Source organism: Hippoglossus stenolepis, chromosome 8 (genome assembly GCF_022539355.2).
Source record: "Hippoglossus stenolepis isolate QCI-W04-F060 chromosome 8, HSTE1.2, whole genome shotgun sequence".
NCBI lineage: Eukaryota > Metazoa > Chordata > Actinopteri > Pleuronectiformes > Pleuronectidae > Hippoglossus > Hippoglossus stenolepis.
In genome coordinates this window covers 8,170,970-8,189,263 of record NC_061490.1, presented here as the reverse complement: position 1 = coordinate 8,189,263, position 18,294 = coordinate 8,170,970, and the positions used below count along the sequence as shown (strand labels likewise).

Here is an 18,294-nt window from a genome sequence, read left to right as displayed (position 1 = left end):
ATTCAGCCTGTTACTCAGGTAAGACAATTGGTAAACTAAAGTTACATTTTACAATAGATTTACACATTTTTGTCAGTTTGAAACAGTGAACTAGTGTTACAAATTATCATCAGGATCTATGTAGTTCAACTGTTTGAATTTTAGGTTTTTCAGTTTTGGCAAAAGCACAGTGTAGATTGTGCATTATGACTCTATGTTACCTGTGGTGCTTAATGGTAAGACTCACTTAATTGTTTTATTATCTTATATCTGCCAATTGTGTCGTCTCACCTTCATCATGATGCACTCCTCCACCCTCAGTAATCAAACTGAAGCAACACAGAGGTTTGGTTGTTGGACTTGTTGCCTACAGGTTCAATGTCAGTCCTCGCCCCATACAGCTGCTATGTGTTCCATATCTTGTGTGTCAGGGAAGTGTCAGATGAAATGAAGGGGGATGAATGTCTTTTTTTATCTTTCTGTGCTGTTTTTGACCATTTGAAAGAATGTTTTTTTTTATGGACGCCCAGATTATTTGAGATACATGGGATATTTAATATCTTTGAAATCTGCTGGCATATGAACTGGTCTGCACTTTTTGCAATTTATATATTTAACATCCAGTTTTCACAGATTATGTTACAAATGCAGAGATATGTAGTTAGCTGTCTCTGGTCCTATAGTCTATGTGTTACTGGATATTTGTTGTTGGGCTCCATCCTGATCAGCTTTTGTCTGCTGTGTTTCATTGTTGCTTCTTTAAGTGACCAGCAGCCTTTTTACTGACTGCTGATGCAAGCTCGACTTGACTTTGTGCAGTTGTTCACACACCCGATCACAGCATTGTTTTTGACACATTTAAGTGTTGGGTGGCCCTATCGACCACCACGTGGAATTAGTTCACTCATCTGTCTCTTAAAAGGTCCTTATGCACTGTTTACGACAGTATCTGCTGAGTTCTCTACATCATTGCTTTGAAAAACTGGATATCTTTACCCTAATACGGAGGTCCTGCCCTCTGGTCACCTATGGCAACATATCATGTTTGCTTGTTCAGTTTTAGTTTAGTAGTCTAGGTTTTGAGCGTAAAACCACAGCGATTGTTAATATTCTCATCAGGACTAAGACAATTCTGATACTCTTTTTGGATACTCTCTCACATGCCCATTTTTCTCAGTATACTGTGAATTACTTGTTAATGAAAAACAAAACTTAAGCCCCTGCTTATGTTAGAGGGCTGAGCTTCCAGGACTGTATCCAGAGCTAAGAGGTGTCACCACCTCACACTTTTAGGCAAGGCGTCATGGTCAGAGTCCTTGCTAAATTTCCGACGTTTAAACCCTGTACAAGCTCTGGAAGAGGTCTTCGTCTGGTTCAGAGTCAGGATCAAAACTGAGAAGCCCTAACTTTGTCTCCAGGGCCCAGAGGCTCAACCTAACCCTAGCTCAACTTACCCATGTTCTACATCTCCTTATATTAGTCTCTTCATGTGAAGCACTTGAAACAGTTCTTTGTAAATGAAGATATGACCACCTGATTTGTGTTATTATTGTCCCGTATTCACTCCAGGACAGTTTTACCCTGTGTTGAATGTTTGCTACTGTGATAGGGACTGGTTAATGCTGTCTGTCAGCGGCTGTACAGTGAGTGATTGTTCCTTTCTGCCATGTCCCCTGCCAGCACTGTAAGTTTGATCACTCGGTATGTTACTGTGTGTTACTCCACTGCTGTTAAGGTATTGTTTTGCTGGCCCGGGGAGAACATTACAGTATGTTATTGGAGAAAGGAAGGTGAGAATAGTTATTTCACAGTGGGATCTCTGTATGTTATCTCTCCAGCTGCCACCTAGTTTTAAAGAGGCACCTTACTGGTAAGTAGTTGCCTGGTCGTTGAAACTTTTTGTAATAATCTCCCGTAATGATACAGACAGGTTCATCTGTCTGTATCATTATCATTTGAGATTTGATTTGAACCCTAATCACCCATTTGCAGGCAGCAGGCTTAGCCTTACTTCATCCTGCCAGCTGTCCATTCCCCCCATTTATCCAACTGTGTATTCTACATCAGTCTGGTGATCTCTGTATATGTGCTTATCTGTATTAATGACTGCTTTTATTTTGGCCACTTGTATACACACGATTGTCTCAAGGCCCAACCCCAGCGTATTTGCTGTAGATCCACAGCAATAGGCTGTATTCAGTTTCAAATCCGATTCCCCACTCCGTATTGTAATTAACCTTCTCAAACCCTAGTTCAGTGTCATATAATATATGAATATATGAATAATAAAATCAACATGGCTACACACACAGTCAACAGTTAACTGTATAATTTAATAGTACTTTTTCATAAAATTTCTTAAAACACAAATCAACATGTAGTTGATTTTTTAAAATTTTATTAAAAATGTACCACTAAAATGCATCACTGGAGCAGTGTCTCTGTTTCGTGATCAAGGACTGTAGTCAAGATGGTCACTAGCTAACCGTGGTCAGGCAGTTTGTGTAGAGCAGGGTCAGTCTGCTGAATAACCATTGGGACTTGGTGAAGGTTATGTCATTGAAATGAACTTGGTGTTGGTAATAATAGTGTTTCTAATATTTAACCCACCACATTTCTATCAATAAGGATAGACTTACTTTTAGAAACTTGCCCTTATCAGTCAATAGCAATGCAACTGACATCCTCCACATAGTCTGTGAAGTTGAATTCACAACCTCAAACTATTTTAAACAAAACATTAAATGAAGTTTTATTGTATGTTAAATATTATTTTATAAGGCAGCATTGTTCTTAGCTAGATGTGCCTAATAAACTGAATGTGTATCAAAGTCTGATGTTGTCCGCCAGAACCATACATATATTGGTATCAGCACATAGGTTAGTCAATAGGTAATTAATCGTATGTTTTCCTGATGTTGTCATTTTGTTGGACAAAGAAAAAGAAACATTTCAACATATTTTGTTGACATTGTCTGCTGTTTTTGGATAAGTTACATTTGAATAATTGTTTTGTGATCTAGCATATAGCACCATATTCTACGTTCTGAGCAATGAAGCTTTAATAAGTTCAGGTGCTGTCTACACATTTCAACCAGGTTTAAACACTCACCACATTATTGTGAAAGTGCCCTGCACTGCTGTAATGCCCCTCCCATGCCGACACACCTGGTTAGGGGGGTCTCTTTGAATAGGCCAGCATACATCAGCAAATCCTCCTCCTCCTCCACCTGGCTTGGATGCAGGTTGGCAATGGCCTGACTCAGGTGAACTGGCATTGCTACCAGGAAGCGAAATTACTTCAGGGGTATTGACATTTAAACATCATTAGAGCGACTCACCAGTTTCAGCAGTTTCAGCTGTGCAAAGGAGATGGTCATTTCTTCTGTTTGTTGGGGCTTTAAAGTTATTTAAGAACACTGCCTGCTGGTAGGCTGAGAGTGGAACCCTTAACTTAACACATATCTAACAGTTTTTGGTATGGCATTGTATATGTACAGTATGTGTATATAAATATTAATGTTAGTACCAACAGAATGCTCCGGCTCCAATACACTGATACATGTACTTAAAGTAAACCTGTGGATTAGAAATCTTTCCTCACCACCACCACAATTTAATCTTGTTCCTGATGTTACCTGCATTGGATGTGTAACGCTGCGGATATAGACGAATATTGTGCAGTTCTTCAATTACTTGAGTGTGTACATCTATGTTTTTATGTATATTACCATGTTAAACACAAACTGCCAACTCTGCAGGTATTAGCTGTTACCTAATGGTGTTTGACTGCTCAGATACTGATTCAGTCAAACTTCTTCTTTAAAGAGGATGTTGCACATTCATGGGTAAATTTGAAATGTTTTCAACTCACACAGATGCATTGTGACCTCCGTTACATGCGCTTCATCAATCGTGTAGGTCTCAGCTCTCAATCATGACATTTCATCCATTCCTAAAGCATCAAGTAAGTAATTAAAATTAAAGGTTTGGCCCGTGTCCTATCAACTAACATGGAGGGGGAGGGATTCATGACTTGACCTGCTCCCAGCCACCATTGGGTGATCGTGAAGTTTGGGCTTCACTTTTGGTGAGCTGTGATGTCTTACATCTTTTTATATAGTCTAAGGTCCAGAGTGGAAGTTGAGTTCATAGGGTTCAAACTGGGGATGAAGCAGTTCAGTCCAGTTTCCATCTGTCTTAGATGTATGTTGTTTTTGGGCTGGCAGTAACAGAGAGGCCAGCAACTGTCGGACAGACAGACTGACTGAGTCATCAGGTTGCCCCATTAGACAGGTGGGCGAGTGTTTCCTCATTGGCTGTTTCTCATTCAAAATGAGCATTTGGGGGTTGTTTACAGTTAGTGTTTCCATCTAAGCACATTTGTCTCTAGATTTACTAACTTTTTAGACAACCTTTAAAGAACTTTAAAAAAGCACCCAAATCTCTGGCCTTTTTGTACAAACCTTAACTACTTTTTGTAGAAGACAGTCAGCAGTATTGTTGTGGGAGCGCGATGTCAGTCTTCACCTTCATGGGTATATCTCTCTCTTTGTCTCATTCAACTGACCACACAGCAGGTGACATGACGCTAAACAAGCTCATAACTTTCTCCCGGACTGATCAGAGTACATGTAAATACAGCTGAAATCACAGCACAGATGTTTCTTTAACTTATGTGTCTGGGGATTTCTGACAATGCTGCTGTTATAGATCAGGATTTTGGCAGAGCAGAGCAATGACTGCTGAGTAACATGTCGTCTTAATGGGCCATGTTTCAGTCACTGTTTTATACTGTTTCTGTTGTCAGACACAGAAAACAGTGTAAATGTTTCACAGTTTCATTGGGAATCTATGTGTATTAGAATACTGTATATGTGAGCACAGGAAGCTGAAAGTAGCTGAGACTTGGCAGGATGTAAATACAACACCATGACATCAGGAATATTTAAGAATATATTACATTTAGCTTGTTATAACTTAGTTTTCACTTTTATTCAAATGCTTGACTTCAGCATATACTGTATGCTATTATATTCTCAGTTAACAATGTTTGGTTCTGTTGACCTCCATCTCCAAAATTATTTGGACTCTTTGTCTCTGGTTCAATGTTAATGGTCTTGACTAGTTGTGGTTTAAACAGATTTGTGGGCACACGCTAGGGTAGGATATCGTTGAGAAACTGGTGCTAAATCGATACTTTTAAAACAGTTCCAGTGCCTAAATTTAGCCAGAACCTATACTTTTCTTATAAAAAAAAGCACAAAAAGTATATAAGGTGTAGGAGCATTTTTATTGCTATGGCAAATTTTTAAGATGAAATTTAACATATTAACTGTAGTATAGTTATACTTAAGTTAAATATACTAATATAAATAAGTGCAAAACTCTTAACAAATGCACATAACAAAATTATAGAATGAATACAACCTAACCCAACTACAATAATTGAACACTAAAAAGCAGTTGCAGTGCTTATTACAGATCCAAAATGATCATCAATTGTCTCCACATGGTCGGGGCAAAGGACGCCCACACATGTGTGTCCCTCAGCTTTAAAATGTATCCCGTGTGATGCAAAATGCGTCATTATGTTAGTTGTGTCCCTCCCTTCCTTCTTCTCGGTTTACTGGCGGATTGCGAACAACAAGGTGCAAACCACCACCAGTTCTACAAACTCCCGGTACCGGACAGCAGCAGCAGCAGCAGCAGCAGCTACCAGTTTCCCGTTCTCGGGTATTGCTCAGATATTTGCTGCACGTTCTGGATTTGGAATCGTTTTGCGTGAAATACGACCGTGTAACTTTTGGCAATTTGTTATCGGGTCGACTCGAGTTTGAGGTAGCTACTAGGCTATCGTTACATGGTGCCAGAGCTATGTAGAGAGTGTGTTGCCACCAGAGTTAAGTATAATGTTAACGAGACACATGCGGTGAAGTTTATGTTGCCTGTAAGCAGTGCGAATATTTCAGTACATAACCGAGGCAACGAAATGAGGTACCGAAATCTGCGTTGTGATTCAGTAAGGTAGGTATTGCCCGTGTAGAAACCGGTAAGTGGTTGGTACCGGATTTATTTCCCCAACCCTAGAACACGCTGGTGGTGAAGAGACCATTCCTCAAGGCTGTGTTGCACAACTGTTGTTTCACAGATGTATTTCATTATCTAAGAACTTGTGAGCAGAAAGTGTTAGATTCTGATTGTATTGTGTGTGGATGTGCTGCCTGGAGTGACTCCTCACTATTGCCCTTAATATTGTTACATCATTGTGCATCAACACAACACTGATTACGAGATGAAACAGTCTGCAGGAAAAGAAAAGATGTCTCTTGTGGAGACCTATTGAGCAGTCATTGAAGGCAAGTCATGAAGGAGGGAAGATAGGAGTGAAGAATGGAGCAATGTATGAATGATAGATGGATAAAGAGGAGCAGAATCAGATGTAGAGAGGTTTTTCAGAAAGCAGGAAGGATGATGAAGGAAAGGGGGAGGAGAACACGGCTGGTAGGGTGGGTTGGGTTGCTAGGGGAGAGTATGTCAGACTGCTGCTGAGAGCCAGGCCTGCTATTGGAAGCTACTTGCTTAGCAGGAGAGAGGCGGAAGAGGAGAGAGAGAAGTAGCTAATGAGTATTGTAGGGTGGTTGCTGAGACAGCACTGGGTTTATTTATAGAGTGCTGGCCAGCCAGCCCTTAGATACCAACAGCGAATCAGCTGACAGAGAAAGAGGGGGCCCCAACCAATGGCAGCACAAGAAGGGGGATGCCAGATTGAGGAAGTGCTGTGAGTGCCTCTCGGTCTCTTAAAGAGACGGTGCAGATTTCTCAGTACTAGGCAGATATTCTCCCTCTCCAGCAGTGTCATGTCTGTAAGCAGGCCAGGACCCAGAGCACCACAACAGTCCTAGTGACTGTGATTGGATTACTTTCTCTACCTCATCACACAACAGAACAAAGTACAAACATGCAGTGGAACACAGAGGTTCAAAGCTGTTCTCAAACAGATCCTCATTTAGCCACAGAGCTCTATTTAGAATCTCAGGGAGCCATTTGGAAAAATATGTAAAGTGCTGAATAGAGCTGTCTACACCATGTATGGAAGATAATCGTGGTGAGGAACCTATAATTACAAAGGTTATTCTTACATCTTCACTGAGAGTGTCTGCCCTGAATTATGTTTTACTAGCATAAAAATAGACCTAATTTGGCCCCCCTGAAATCTCTCTTACTTTGACGAGTACAGAGAGCAGTGGCACCGCTCACAGAGGGCAGGAGCTCTGCATTACTAACTGGGTTTTGTTCATATAAACCTACATATGTAAATCTAAGGTTGTCCATCTAATAGCCTTTTCCCAAAGGCACTGTATAGCCTGCTTTAGCTGCTCCGACCTCAATATTGTCAACGTGCTTGGTATCAGGGCCAGTCCACACTGGATTCCTAAACCAAGCTGTTTCTTGCACTAAACTGACGGGCTCTTCATCTGTGGTTATGCAAGGGAATGGATAGAAAACTGGCTGTTGGTCACATCTCAGTATCGCAGCTTGCACCTGAATCTCTGTGGTTTGGAGTCAAGTTTGTACTTTTTGTTCTTACTTTGAGAAAACTGCTTTACTGTTTTCTGATGTGTTCTTCTCTTGCTCTTTTTACTATTGCACTGCTATTTTTCCTGCTTTCCTACTTCACAATGAAAGCCATAGACATACATATATAGATTTAATACTGATATGACAACTCTACATATATTTTACATAATTCTTCACAACATGGATGCTGATGTTGCATTTATACAAACCCAGTCATTTGTTTCTTACATGCAACAAAACAGTATTGTTCACATCTCTCCTTATGCTACAGCTTTCTTTCATTACTGTGCCTATCAAGCTGAGGAAAACCCATTGTTAACTAAAATGGAGCTTTGCAGTCATTTAAGTGAGAGTGAAACAGCTGTCAACAGTGATTCATTTGCACGTACACATTTTTAGGTTCTCCTAGGAGGAAAGGGAAGAGTAATGTCTGCTTGCTCTTTTGTTTTTGTCTGAGTCGGGCTCTTTTGGAAACTAGCCTGTTAGTCTACAGAACTGAGCACTGGTGACCCTTGGACCCTTGGTTTCAGTAACTTCAGACAAGCTCCTCCGATCTGCGTTCAGGAGTAGTTTTGGACCATTCTCCTTACAGAGCTGCTCCAGCCCAGGCTTGTTGTTGGCATGTCTGGTGTGAACATCTGCATCTCTGTTGGAGTAAGGTCTAGACTCTTGACTCCCAACAGGAGGATTTTCCTTGGCCGAGGTTGTTCTGTTGTAGATTCACTTTGGTATTTGCATTTGCCTCTGCATCAACATCTTGTGTTAATGTATTTTCTCCTCGATGATGCTGAGCTGTCCAGGCAGAGGTAGCAAATCCAGACATCATGATGTTCCCTCCATTGTACTTCACCATTGTAATGTTTGATGTTCGTCTGCTCTTCCACTCTTACTTTATACATAGTGCTGCATTTTCTTCTCAAACAACCCCCTCAGCTTCATCAGTGCACAACACATTTACACAGTCGCTTTGTGGAGAGTCAAGCTCCTATTTTACAAACTTTAGGTGCACTGATGGTTTTTAGAGAGGAGCAGCTTCCTCTGCTGTGTCCTGCTCCATGGCGTGTGTGGTTGACTCATGAACAGAGATGTCAAACCAGCTCTAAAGTGATTCCTTTAAACCTTTAGCTGTTACCCTGAGCTTCTTCTGTACTTCACTGATCATTCTGCTTTGTGCCTTTGGAGTCATCTTTGCTGGACAAACACTTCTAGTAATCTGTAATCTTTTCCAACTTAATTCAAGTCAACCAATCTTCGCCCTATCTCTTCTGAGATCTCTTTCCTATTTCTCAACAAAACAACAAACTCAAAATGTTTCAGTGTTTTTTTCCCATCGGTTAGAGTTGCTCTAACACACAACCTCAGTCTGCTTTCATTGACTGGACTCCAGGTTTTCTGACTCCCAACTCCACTGAGCTTTGGTTGATGTCATTGGCCCAAGCCATTAACAGACGTTGTCCAACAGGCACTGTGAATGTATCAATGATATATACAAGACAAGGACCAGAACAACACAGTGAGGTTTGGAAATAGATAAAATAGATAATGTGTGTGTTTAAAATTGGAACTTAGATGAACATCTGATCACACTCAAAACTAATTTACATATACAGTAAACATGCAGGTTATTCCAAGGGTTCTCATACTTTATTTGCCACATTATATATTCTGCACCAGTGTGTGTGTATATATATATATATACACACATATATATATATTCGATGTGTCTTTGCCATACAGAAGTCTGTTTTATCACAATAACTGAACCATTTAGACATAAACTATTTGACAGTAAGTTCACCTGTGGATATTTTCAGTCTTTCACAGAGGTTTAAGACCAATTTATTCCAAACTCTGGCTCTGATTGGCTATAGAAAGTGTGGAATTATCAAGCCAACCACCAAACTATCTTTTTGAGTGTGTCCCTCATGGTTTGCTCCACACACTGTTGGCCCATGGTAGCAGCTGATGGAGCACGTTGAACTGGCCCTCCACATTTGCAAAGCAAAACGTTTAATGCAGGTTGCAGTTTTATTATTAAATGATGAGTCTTAGTTTGAGTCCATTATGTGACAAGATTGCTGAAATGTAATGTTCATGTTAGTAGCCCACAACAGAAGTAACACACACCAGACAACATTTTAAAACACTAAAGCATAGCCAAGAGTAGATTGTTTTTTAGTTTAGCCTTTTAATCCAGTTGAATGTGAACTGCGTGTTAAAAGACAACTGTACTGTCAACATGAAGAGATTGTCAGCTGTCAAAGATCTTTGTAAGTAAATGGTGTCCGTAAGAATTAATTAAATAAATGCAGTTAAGTCGGAGGGAAGTTAGTTGCGTAAAAGAGCAGAGAGGTTTGTGGACTGCAGCTTTGTATAGTTCCCCACTGTTAATGGAAGTGTGAGTATAGATTTTTACTTGTACAAACCTGGCAAGTCAGTAAATCCTCCATCTGATCCTGCTGTCTCTTCAATGTGAGGGTAAAGACTTAAGGAACAACCCAGAAACATTTCAAGATTAATTTGCTGATTTGTGAATTTAACCAATGTTTGTTTAACTCCCAGATAAGTTTGTCTGTTATTGACTTACCAGTACTTAAGTAGAGAGCACTGACAGGTAGACACCATAGTCAGTACATATCAGCTCTTCAATGATCAGATTTAAGGGTGTTTATCAGACTTATTCATGTTGTTTTGAAGATTAAAAACTGGATACATTGTTAACAGGTGGTTTAAGTAAAAGAAATATTAACATTTTTATCATCCTCAAAAATCAAGCATCAGTTGGGATCTAGCTTGAAATAAGCGTGCAAATCTGAAAGTCCTCTGCTGCATCTTTGCACTTGTCCATTTTCTGCACTTGGATATGTGTAGTGTATTTTGTACAATATATATGGGCAATATAGAAAGCAATAATCAATTTATTTGATTGTGTTGTGATGGACGTTTGGTTTCTGTTCAATTATGGCGCAAAAGCTGATAAGCAGTAGGTGCGTTGTACCAAAGATGGAGGCAGCGAGCAGGATTAAAATGTTGGAGATTCCCTCTCTGATCATCTCTCTCTCTCTCTCTCCCTCCCTCTCCCTCTCTCTCTTCTCAGGTGTAAGCAGCTCAGGATGTCCGCCCACCTCCTCCTCCTCCTCCTCCTCCTCCTCCTCCTCCTCCACTGCCCAGGGCTTCTCCCTCGCTGAGCCAGCCATGACCAGCCAGCACACACATACACACCCCACCTTCAGCTCCATCCACTCCATGGCCGAGCAGCAGCAGGTAACACACACACACACACACACACACACACACACACACACACACACACACACACACACACACACACACACACACACAGCTTTGGCACAGGAACTGATGTGTTGTTCACCTGTTGTTGGTATAGATTTCTTATCTCATTAGAAAAGTAAAGTTTAACAACACCACATTACTGTGTAGCCAAAAGTGTAAATTTCGATAAGACCATATAGTTTAAATCTATAGTTACTGTAAACTCCGCTGCATCCTAACCCACATGTAGTAATTGAGCCAAGGTTGGTCCATGACAGTAAAGGCACACCCATTGTGACTTGATGAATTTTCATTGTTCATTGTTCTATGAAAAGTAAGTATGCTTGTACTAATGGCTTCTTCAGATCACTGGGCGAAAGATACATAAATAATACAATATACACTGTAAAAAGATAATCCTGATCCAGACCTTTTCCACAGTTAAGTATCTATAAACTAGGGGTGGTCATCGCAGGGTAACTCATGATACGATATGATTATAACGATGATATCGCGATACAGCGATTCTGCAATAATTTATATATTGCAGGACAATCATATAATGATACATCGTGATATCTAACTGAAGAATACAAAATGCCCCTAAAGATGTAAAGTGCAGTCTTATGTTAGTGTCTAATGCCTTAAACAAACAAACTGTAACTTGTCAATACCCACATGTTCCATCATTATAATGTAAAATATCCATAAACTGGCAAAAGTCCAAACTGTATATCAAAATAACTAAATATCTCATGAGTCAGGAGTAAGATATATTGCTGTATTGATATTTTGTCCCACCAATACAGCCTGAAGATCTGAGCAGCAAGACTGAGATCAAAAGTTGAATAAAGTTAGCATTTCATTTCTGTTTACTAGATTTGTGCTCGCTATCGTTTGAGGTATTCTATCCTCATTAGTTTTTTTCTGTGGATATGAATTAGAAAATGCACGCATTATACAAATGCTTTGAAGTTAGAAGTCACAAGTGTTGTTGATTGCCATGGTAATCAGGGCCAACATCAGTATGCAAATGCCCCACCCACACCATGTCCCTCTACATGGAAATACTTATGGTGCTTTCAGGCAGTGAGCAGTCGCCTCAGGCAACGCCAGTGTTCTGTAGTTTGAATCGGCAGCAGCAAAGTGCACTATAGCTGCAGTGGCTCCAATCCATGTCCAGTCCTACCAGCCTTTACACCACAGACTGCTGCCATCCAATAGGTTATAGGCTCAAGGGCACTGTAGCAAGACAACTAGCTTTGCTAATGAGGTCCAGGTCCCATCTGTGCTGTTCTGAAATGCTTATGGCAGAGGTGTGTCTTTTCTATTAAGGAGTTCCACCTCTGCCTGGGAAAGCTGCTGTTGCATAGTTCAGGAGAAAAGCAACTCAGATCCAGGAAGAGTAAGGCTGCAGAGAACTTACAGAGCAACTTTTTATCCTCTCAAACATAATCCACAGGTCATGGGAATTTGTTTATCACATGTCATCCGTGGATTTGGAAAAGGTTCATAACTGTGTTTCCAGGTTGCTGTGGGAGGTGCAAGAACTGTTTTCAAGTTGTTTGGGTTGAGTCAAGAATAGCTTTTGACTCCAACAAGGTTGCTTCTTCTTACCTCTTTTGTTTACGGCACACTGCCTGTGTACCACAAATACAAACAACACCTCAGCTCTTTGTATTTGTCCTGCATCCGTGCCTCTGCAGCCTAAACTCACCTCCTGAAAGAACGAAGCTGCGTCCTCACACCAGTGGAGCAGATTGAAGTAAATTTGATAAACACAGCTAAATTAGAGGAATTTCCGTGTTTGTGTATGCTCAGTTAAGTTGGCCATCAGCCGACAACACAAGCCAGCATCTTCACTTTGGCTATGGTCAGACTGGGAATTTAAATCAACCTCCACATCCTTTAGTATAACCAAAAGATGGGCAGCACATGAATGACAGGCAGCAGATAACAATGAGGTACAGTGAAGACTGATACACATTGCACATGATTGATTAAAATAACCAAACAATTAAAAAAGGGACATTACACTAAAATACTTGTACTTGTTGTAAATATATAGTCAACAGCACATGATTTAACTTTCCTGGAAAAAATTTGATGTTACAGAAAAATGTTGCCTTAATAAAGAGATGGTGTTTAGCTTAGACAAATGTTATATCGTAATTTAAATAGACACTGCAGTAATAATGTCATGTGTTAAAAATAACCGTAAAGCAGTTACAACAACTAGTTGATTAATGGAGTAAGAATTTTCATTTGCATTCTTCATGAAAGGAGGTGGAATATCGATTACTAAATTAATATTAGCCCATGTTAAACAGTATGTATGTCTTTGGTATCTGATTTAAATGTTGAGAGGTATTTGTTTTTGTCTTTTACAATGTGGCACACACTCTGGTGCTAACGTTAGTTGGAATTGATTGTCATAAACAAATGTAAGTATTAATAAATCGTCACTAATGGAAATGTTGCTGTTCTCTGTAGGTGCTGTCTGATATGACCATACTCCAGCGGAGGATCCCCCCTAGTTTCAGAGACCCTGCCAGCGCCCCACTGAGGAAACTCTCTGTTGACCTCATCAAAACTTACAAGCACATCAATGAGGTAACACACACACACCATTTTATGTGTTGTCATTTGTCTTTATTTGTTTGAATTACTTTTTCACCACCACCAGGGGGTTTATGGTTGGGGAACAACTGAACCAAACAGACCTGAAGGTGCTTTTCAACACAAAGTGTCCATGCTTCTGTCAGGGTTCTATGTAACTGTTATTGGCTGGGGGAGATCTTAGAAATGATGGTCCAAGAGGACCATGACTTTGGACACTTAAGTTGGTCCATTGAAGAAATTTTAGAAGAGAGTAATATCCGTGTAGCTCAGGTCATAACCTTATCATACAACTAGTGTATTTAATATTTTATCAAGGTAATAAAGCATTGCATTTATTTGAAAGAATGTGTGATGTTCAAAAAACGCTCCAAACATCCTCATGGCGGCAGAGGTGTGTGTAAGGAGACCACTGAACCTGTGCATGAGTGGCCACTGGTGTGAACATAAGGAGACTCTGCTTTACACCAGGGACTAACAGCTGCAATGACCACACGTGTGACAGTGAACGTGTCACAACATCTGTGAATGTCTGAAGGCTCAGCTGAGAGAGACTACAAAAACAAATGTTACACATTTTGATAAGGAATTTACATTTACAAATGTTCCAAATAGATTACCATACTCTGTATTGAGAGAATGAAGTGCTAACCCGCACTACAATTAGAAGAACAAGTTAAGTAACTAATTAGAGTTAATTGTATAAAGATGTTTTAGTTTTCTGTGCTGTGAACTTGTTCTGTGCTTTGATCCACAGGTGTACTATACTAAGAAGAAGCGGCGGGCCCAGCAGGTCCCCCCAGAGGACAGCAGCACCAAGAAGGAGAGAAAAGTCTACAACGATGGCTATGATGACGACAACTATGACTATATTGTGAAAAATGGAGAGAAGTGGCTGGACCGCTATGAGATAGACTCGCTGATCGGGAAGGGCTCCTTCGGACAGGTATGGACGACAAAGGAACAGGCAGCCCCGGAGATACAGGCAGCCCCTCAAATAACTTGTGTGCCCGTTTTTTTCATCTGAATAATCAGAAATGTATGAATGGACTATCTTAATACGTTATTTACATTCCAAAGTCCAACAAGCATTCTGACACCAGACTAATTTCTTGTCACATGAAGAAAATGAAAAACTGCGAGTATATGTTTGTATCATGACGTGATGTAAACTGCTGTTGATGTCTGTCTACAGGTGGTGAAGGCCTATGACCACCATGAGCAGGAATGGGTTGCCATAAAGATCATTAAGAACAAAAAGGCATTTCTAAACCAGGCACAGATTGAACTGCGCCTGCTGGAGCTCATGAACAAGCATGACACTGAGATGAAATATTACATAGGTAAGATGAACAAGACTCCAACACACATTACAGTGAGGTGGGTGCAGGTGACCCTCTGGTTGCACTACACTGGTTGTCTGCATATACATGTGTTCACACTGGGGTTTGAATTAAATTTAAAGAAAATAAAATGTTTTGCTTTGTGCTCATACTACATGTATTGTAGTCCCACTCATTCTGGCAGCACATGAGCTGCAAGGCATGAAGCATCTGTGAAGTGTTATTAGATGTCTGTCACAGATGCACTTCTGTTTCTATAAATGTGTCAATCCACATGACTCTGACAGAGTATCACTGACAGTCACATCACACTATTATCATTCTTCAATAGACATTAGGAAACTGCAAACTGCCAGTCCAAAAATACATTGAAATTGTCGAGCTCAAAAATATAGTTTGAAGTTAATTTCGATGGGGGTCCTCAATAAAAAGGGAGATGTATAATGGGTTGTCTACACAGGTGGTGTTAGGGCTCGCTCCTAACTAAACATGTCCTCAGTCCTTTTTCATGTGTTTTACACTGCACACGCTTCATGAGTCAGAGCTTCAAAAATAAAAGCCCAATACTGTGAGTGGCTCTGTGTGGACAGATCTACAATATGCAGTAAAATATGTCACCTATATTTATCACCATCACTCTGAGATTCATCACAAATTCATTATGGAAACAAAAACCTTGTCTGGAGAAAATGAAGACAACTCCCATCATGACTTCTGATATTTAACTCTGTGAAACTTGTTGTATAATACACAGCCTATGAAGTAAATAAAGTGTCAAAGTTCAATCTTAGTGTTGGAGACAGACATTTGTCCAAATAAGAATCGTAACTCAAGGTCCACTTACTGTTGATGACTAATGTCACAGTCTTCATCAGTGATGGAATTTGCTCTGTTGCCATGGAGACAATAGTTGTCATCAACATACTTCTTCACTCAATCAATGATAAGTGAGCTGAACTGTGCAACTGGACTGAACTTCATCCACTGATAAAGACTGAGAATTTGCTGAAAGCTCCAGAAGAAGCTAGCAAGGGTTTCTTTTGTTCTGAAAAAATAAAAGTAATGCAGCTCAAGTTGGCTTTAAAATGATTTTCTGTCAAACTTACACATACATGACCGCACTAATATATTGGTTTGAGTCAGTAACGGCAAGTCTCGATTAATGACTTAACCAAGAACTCATTTAACAACTCTTTATTTCTCCCTTAATGTGAAATCTGATAAAATGTGACTTGCTGTGCATCCAAAAGCCGGAAGATTGATAGAGATCATTTTAATGTTGATGTCCAGTTCTCTCCGTCAGTGTTTATGTTAACCTTCCTTCTTTTTTCCCATCTGTCTGTGTCTGTCTGTCATCTTGTCCCTGTGTGTGTGCGTGTGCCTGTGTTTGTGTGTGTGTGTGTGTGTGTGTGTGCGTGCGTGTGCAGTCCACCTGAAGCGTCACTTTATGTTTAGGAACCATCTCTGTTTGGTGTTTGAGCTGCTGAGCTACAACCTGTACGATCTGCTGAGGAACACCAACTTCAGAGGAGTCTCCCTCAACCTCACCAGGAAATTTGCACAGCAGCTCTGTACAGGTGGGAGCATGGAAACACCGACATGAGGCTCATGGTGGTTTTTTTTTAGTTTGTTGTTGAGTTCTGCCCCCAAGTGGCAAAAAGAAAAATTACAGTTTTAATACATAATCACAACAGCACAGGAAAATATTGTAGGTCAGATGCCATTCAGTAAGACAGAGGAAAAATATTTGTAATTAATTATACAGTGGGATCTGAGAGCACTTTCTCATTCACTTTAATGGCAAAATGATGTCAGAGATTTGAACCTCACTATATCAGTATGATGAGAGAAGATCTTTGACAGTTACCTGTTCCCATTCCATGTGGGTTTTCATTACTTATGTCAATAAATTAAGGTTTATTGCAGCTACAATTCAAAATATTGTATTCATATATATATACTGTATGTGTGTATATATATATATATATATATATATATATATATCATATCAAAAGAGGTCAGGTTATAAGTATTGTTTACACCCACTAATACAATAAGTTGTTTCCAGTCGCATTAAACAGTGTAAACACGGTAGTCCTAATGAGGAAAATAAGAGAAATGTCTGTTTTTGGGCGCAGCATTATTATTCCTGGCCACTCCGGAGCTGTCAATCATTCACTGCGACCTGAAACCGGAGAACATCCTGCTGTGTAACCCCAAGAGATCTGCCATCAAGATAGTCGACTTTGGATCCTCCTGCCAGCTCGGACAGAGGGTGAATTCACGCACATACACATACGCACACCTTCCTATGACTGTCAAATACTATTTAACATTTCGTCATTGTGGTTTTGATGCTAGGTGAATAAATGTACGATATCATGCACATTTCGTAGTTACAGTACAGTTCTAGTTGCAACAAGTAGGAGGAAATAAGTTGGAGGTGAATTGATCTGAATCTACTGGATGTTACCTCTTCTTTAGTCGATTAACAGAAAATGAGTCGGCAACTATTCAGAACATGAATCAAATTGTGCAATAATTGTTAAGCAAAAACACTAAACATTTGCTCACATCAGGATCTGATGCTTTTCGTTGTTGTACATTATAGTGAAGTGAATTCATTTGAGTTTAAACTTTAAATAAGAAAAAACAACACACCCTGATATTTTGGGCCATGGGAGACATGGCAGGTATTTTTTACATTTATCTGCTATCTTATAGACAAAACAAATAAACGATTAACTGACAGTGTGCAGATGAACAGATAAGTTAGTGCTTTGTCCCTAATCTCCTGCCCCTCCTCTCTCGTCCTGCTCCTAGATCTATCAGTACATCCAGAGCAGGTTCTACCGCTCTCCTGAGGTTCTGTTGGGAATGCCGTATGACCTGGCCATCGACATGTGGTCTCTGGGATGCATCCTGGTGGAGATGCACACAGGAGAGCCTCTCTTCAGTGGCTCCAATGAGGTAAAAGTAACATTGCTATAAAGCATGAGTCGGGCTGGAGATGATTCAGTATTATCCATGTTAACATGTGATTCAACATGTTCTCAGGCTGTAGTTTGCTTGTACAGGAAGTGAAGAAGTGGGTTATGTGTTTTCCCATTAGCAACTGTTATATATATTATATTTAAACAATACAGATTATTTTCCTTGTTGGTTTAGATTGTTTCCCAAGACTTAATAATTAGTGAATATGTATTCAGGATGCTGAATATGTGTGTTGCAGTATGTCACCACCATAATCCACATGTTCTGAATGTACACAATACAAATACTAATTGTGTCTGTTTGTGTGCGTGTAGGTTGACCAGATGAATAAGATTGTGGAGGTTCTGGGGGTCCCACCCAGCCACATGCTAGATGCAGCTCCTAAAGCCAGGAAGTATTTTGACAAGCTCTCAGATGGTCTGTGGACAGTGAAGAAGAACAAGGACATCAAGAAGGTATTTGATTTCAGTCCCATTTCCATTTTTCGTTTTTTCTGTAATTGTAA

The 18,294-nt window shown here is 40.0% G+C and overlaps 1 protein-coding gene across 2 annotated transcripts in view; it reads left to right on the top strand.

Moving 5' to 3' along the window:
- Positions 1 to 18,294, top strand: part of dyrk1b (dual-specificity tyrosine-(Y)-phosphorylation regulated kinase 1B) — a 54,214-nt gene that overhangs the window by 30,118 nt on the left and 5,802 nt on the right. For both annotated transcript variants that reach the window (XM_035164567.2, XM_035164566.2), the window contains exons 2-9: positions 10,658 to 10,824; positions 13,327 to 13,446; positions 14,210 to 14,398; positions 14,648 to 14,795; positions 16,223 to 16,372; positions 16,934 to 17,070; positions 17,619 to 17,765; positions 18,104 to 18,244. In XM_035164567.2, the coding sequence (XP_035020458.1) occupies positions 10,756 to 10,824; positions 13,327 to 13,446; positions 14,210 to 14,398; positions 14,648 to 14,795; positions 16,223 to 16,372; positions 16,934 to 17,070; positions 17,619 to 17,765; positions 18,104 to 18,244 (1,101 nt within the window). In that variant the 5' untranslated portion in view covers positions 10,658 to 10,755. The remainder of the gene's footprint in view (positions 1 to 10,657; positions 10,825 to 13,326; positions 13,447 to 14,209; positions 14,399 to 14,647; positions 14,796 to 16,222; positions 16,373 to 16,933; positions 17,071 to 17,618; positions 17,766 to 18,103; positions 18,245 to 18,294) is intronic.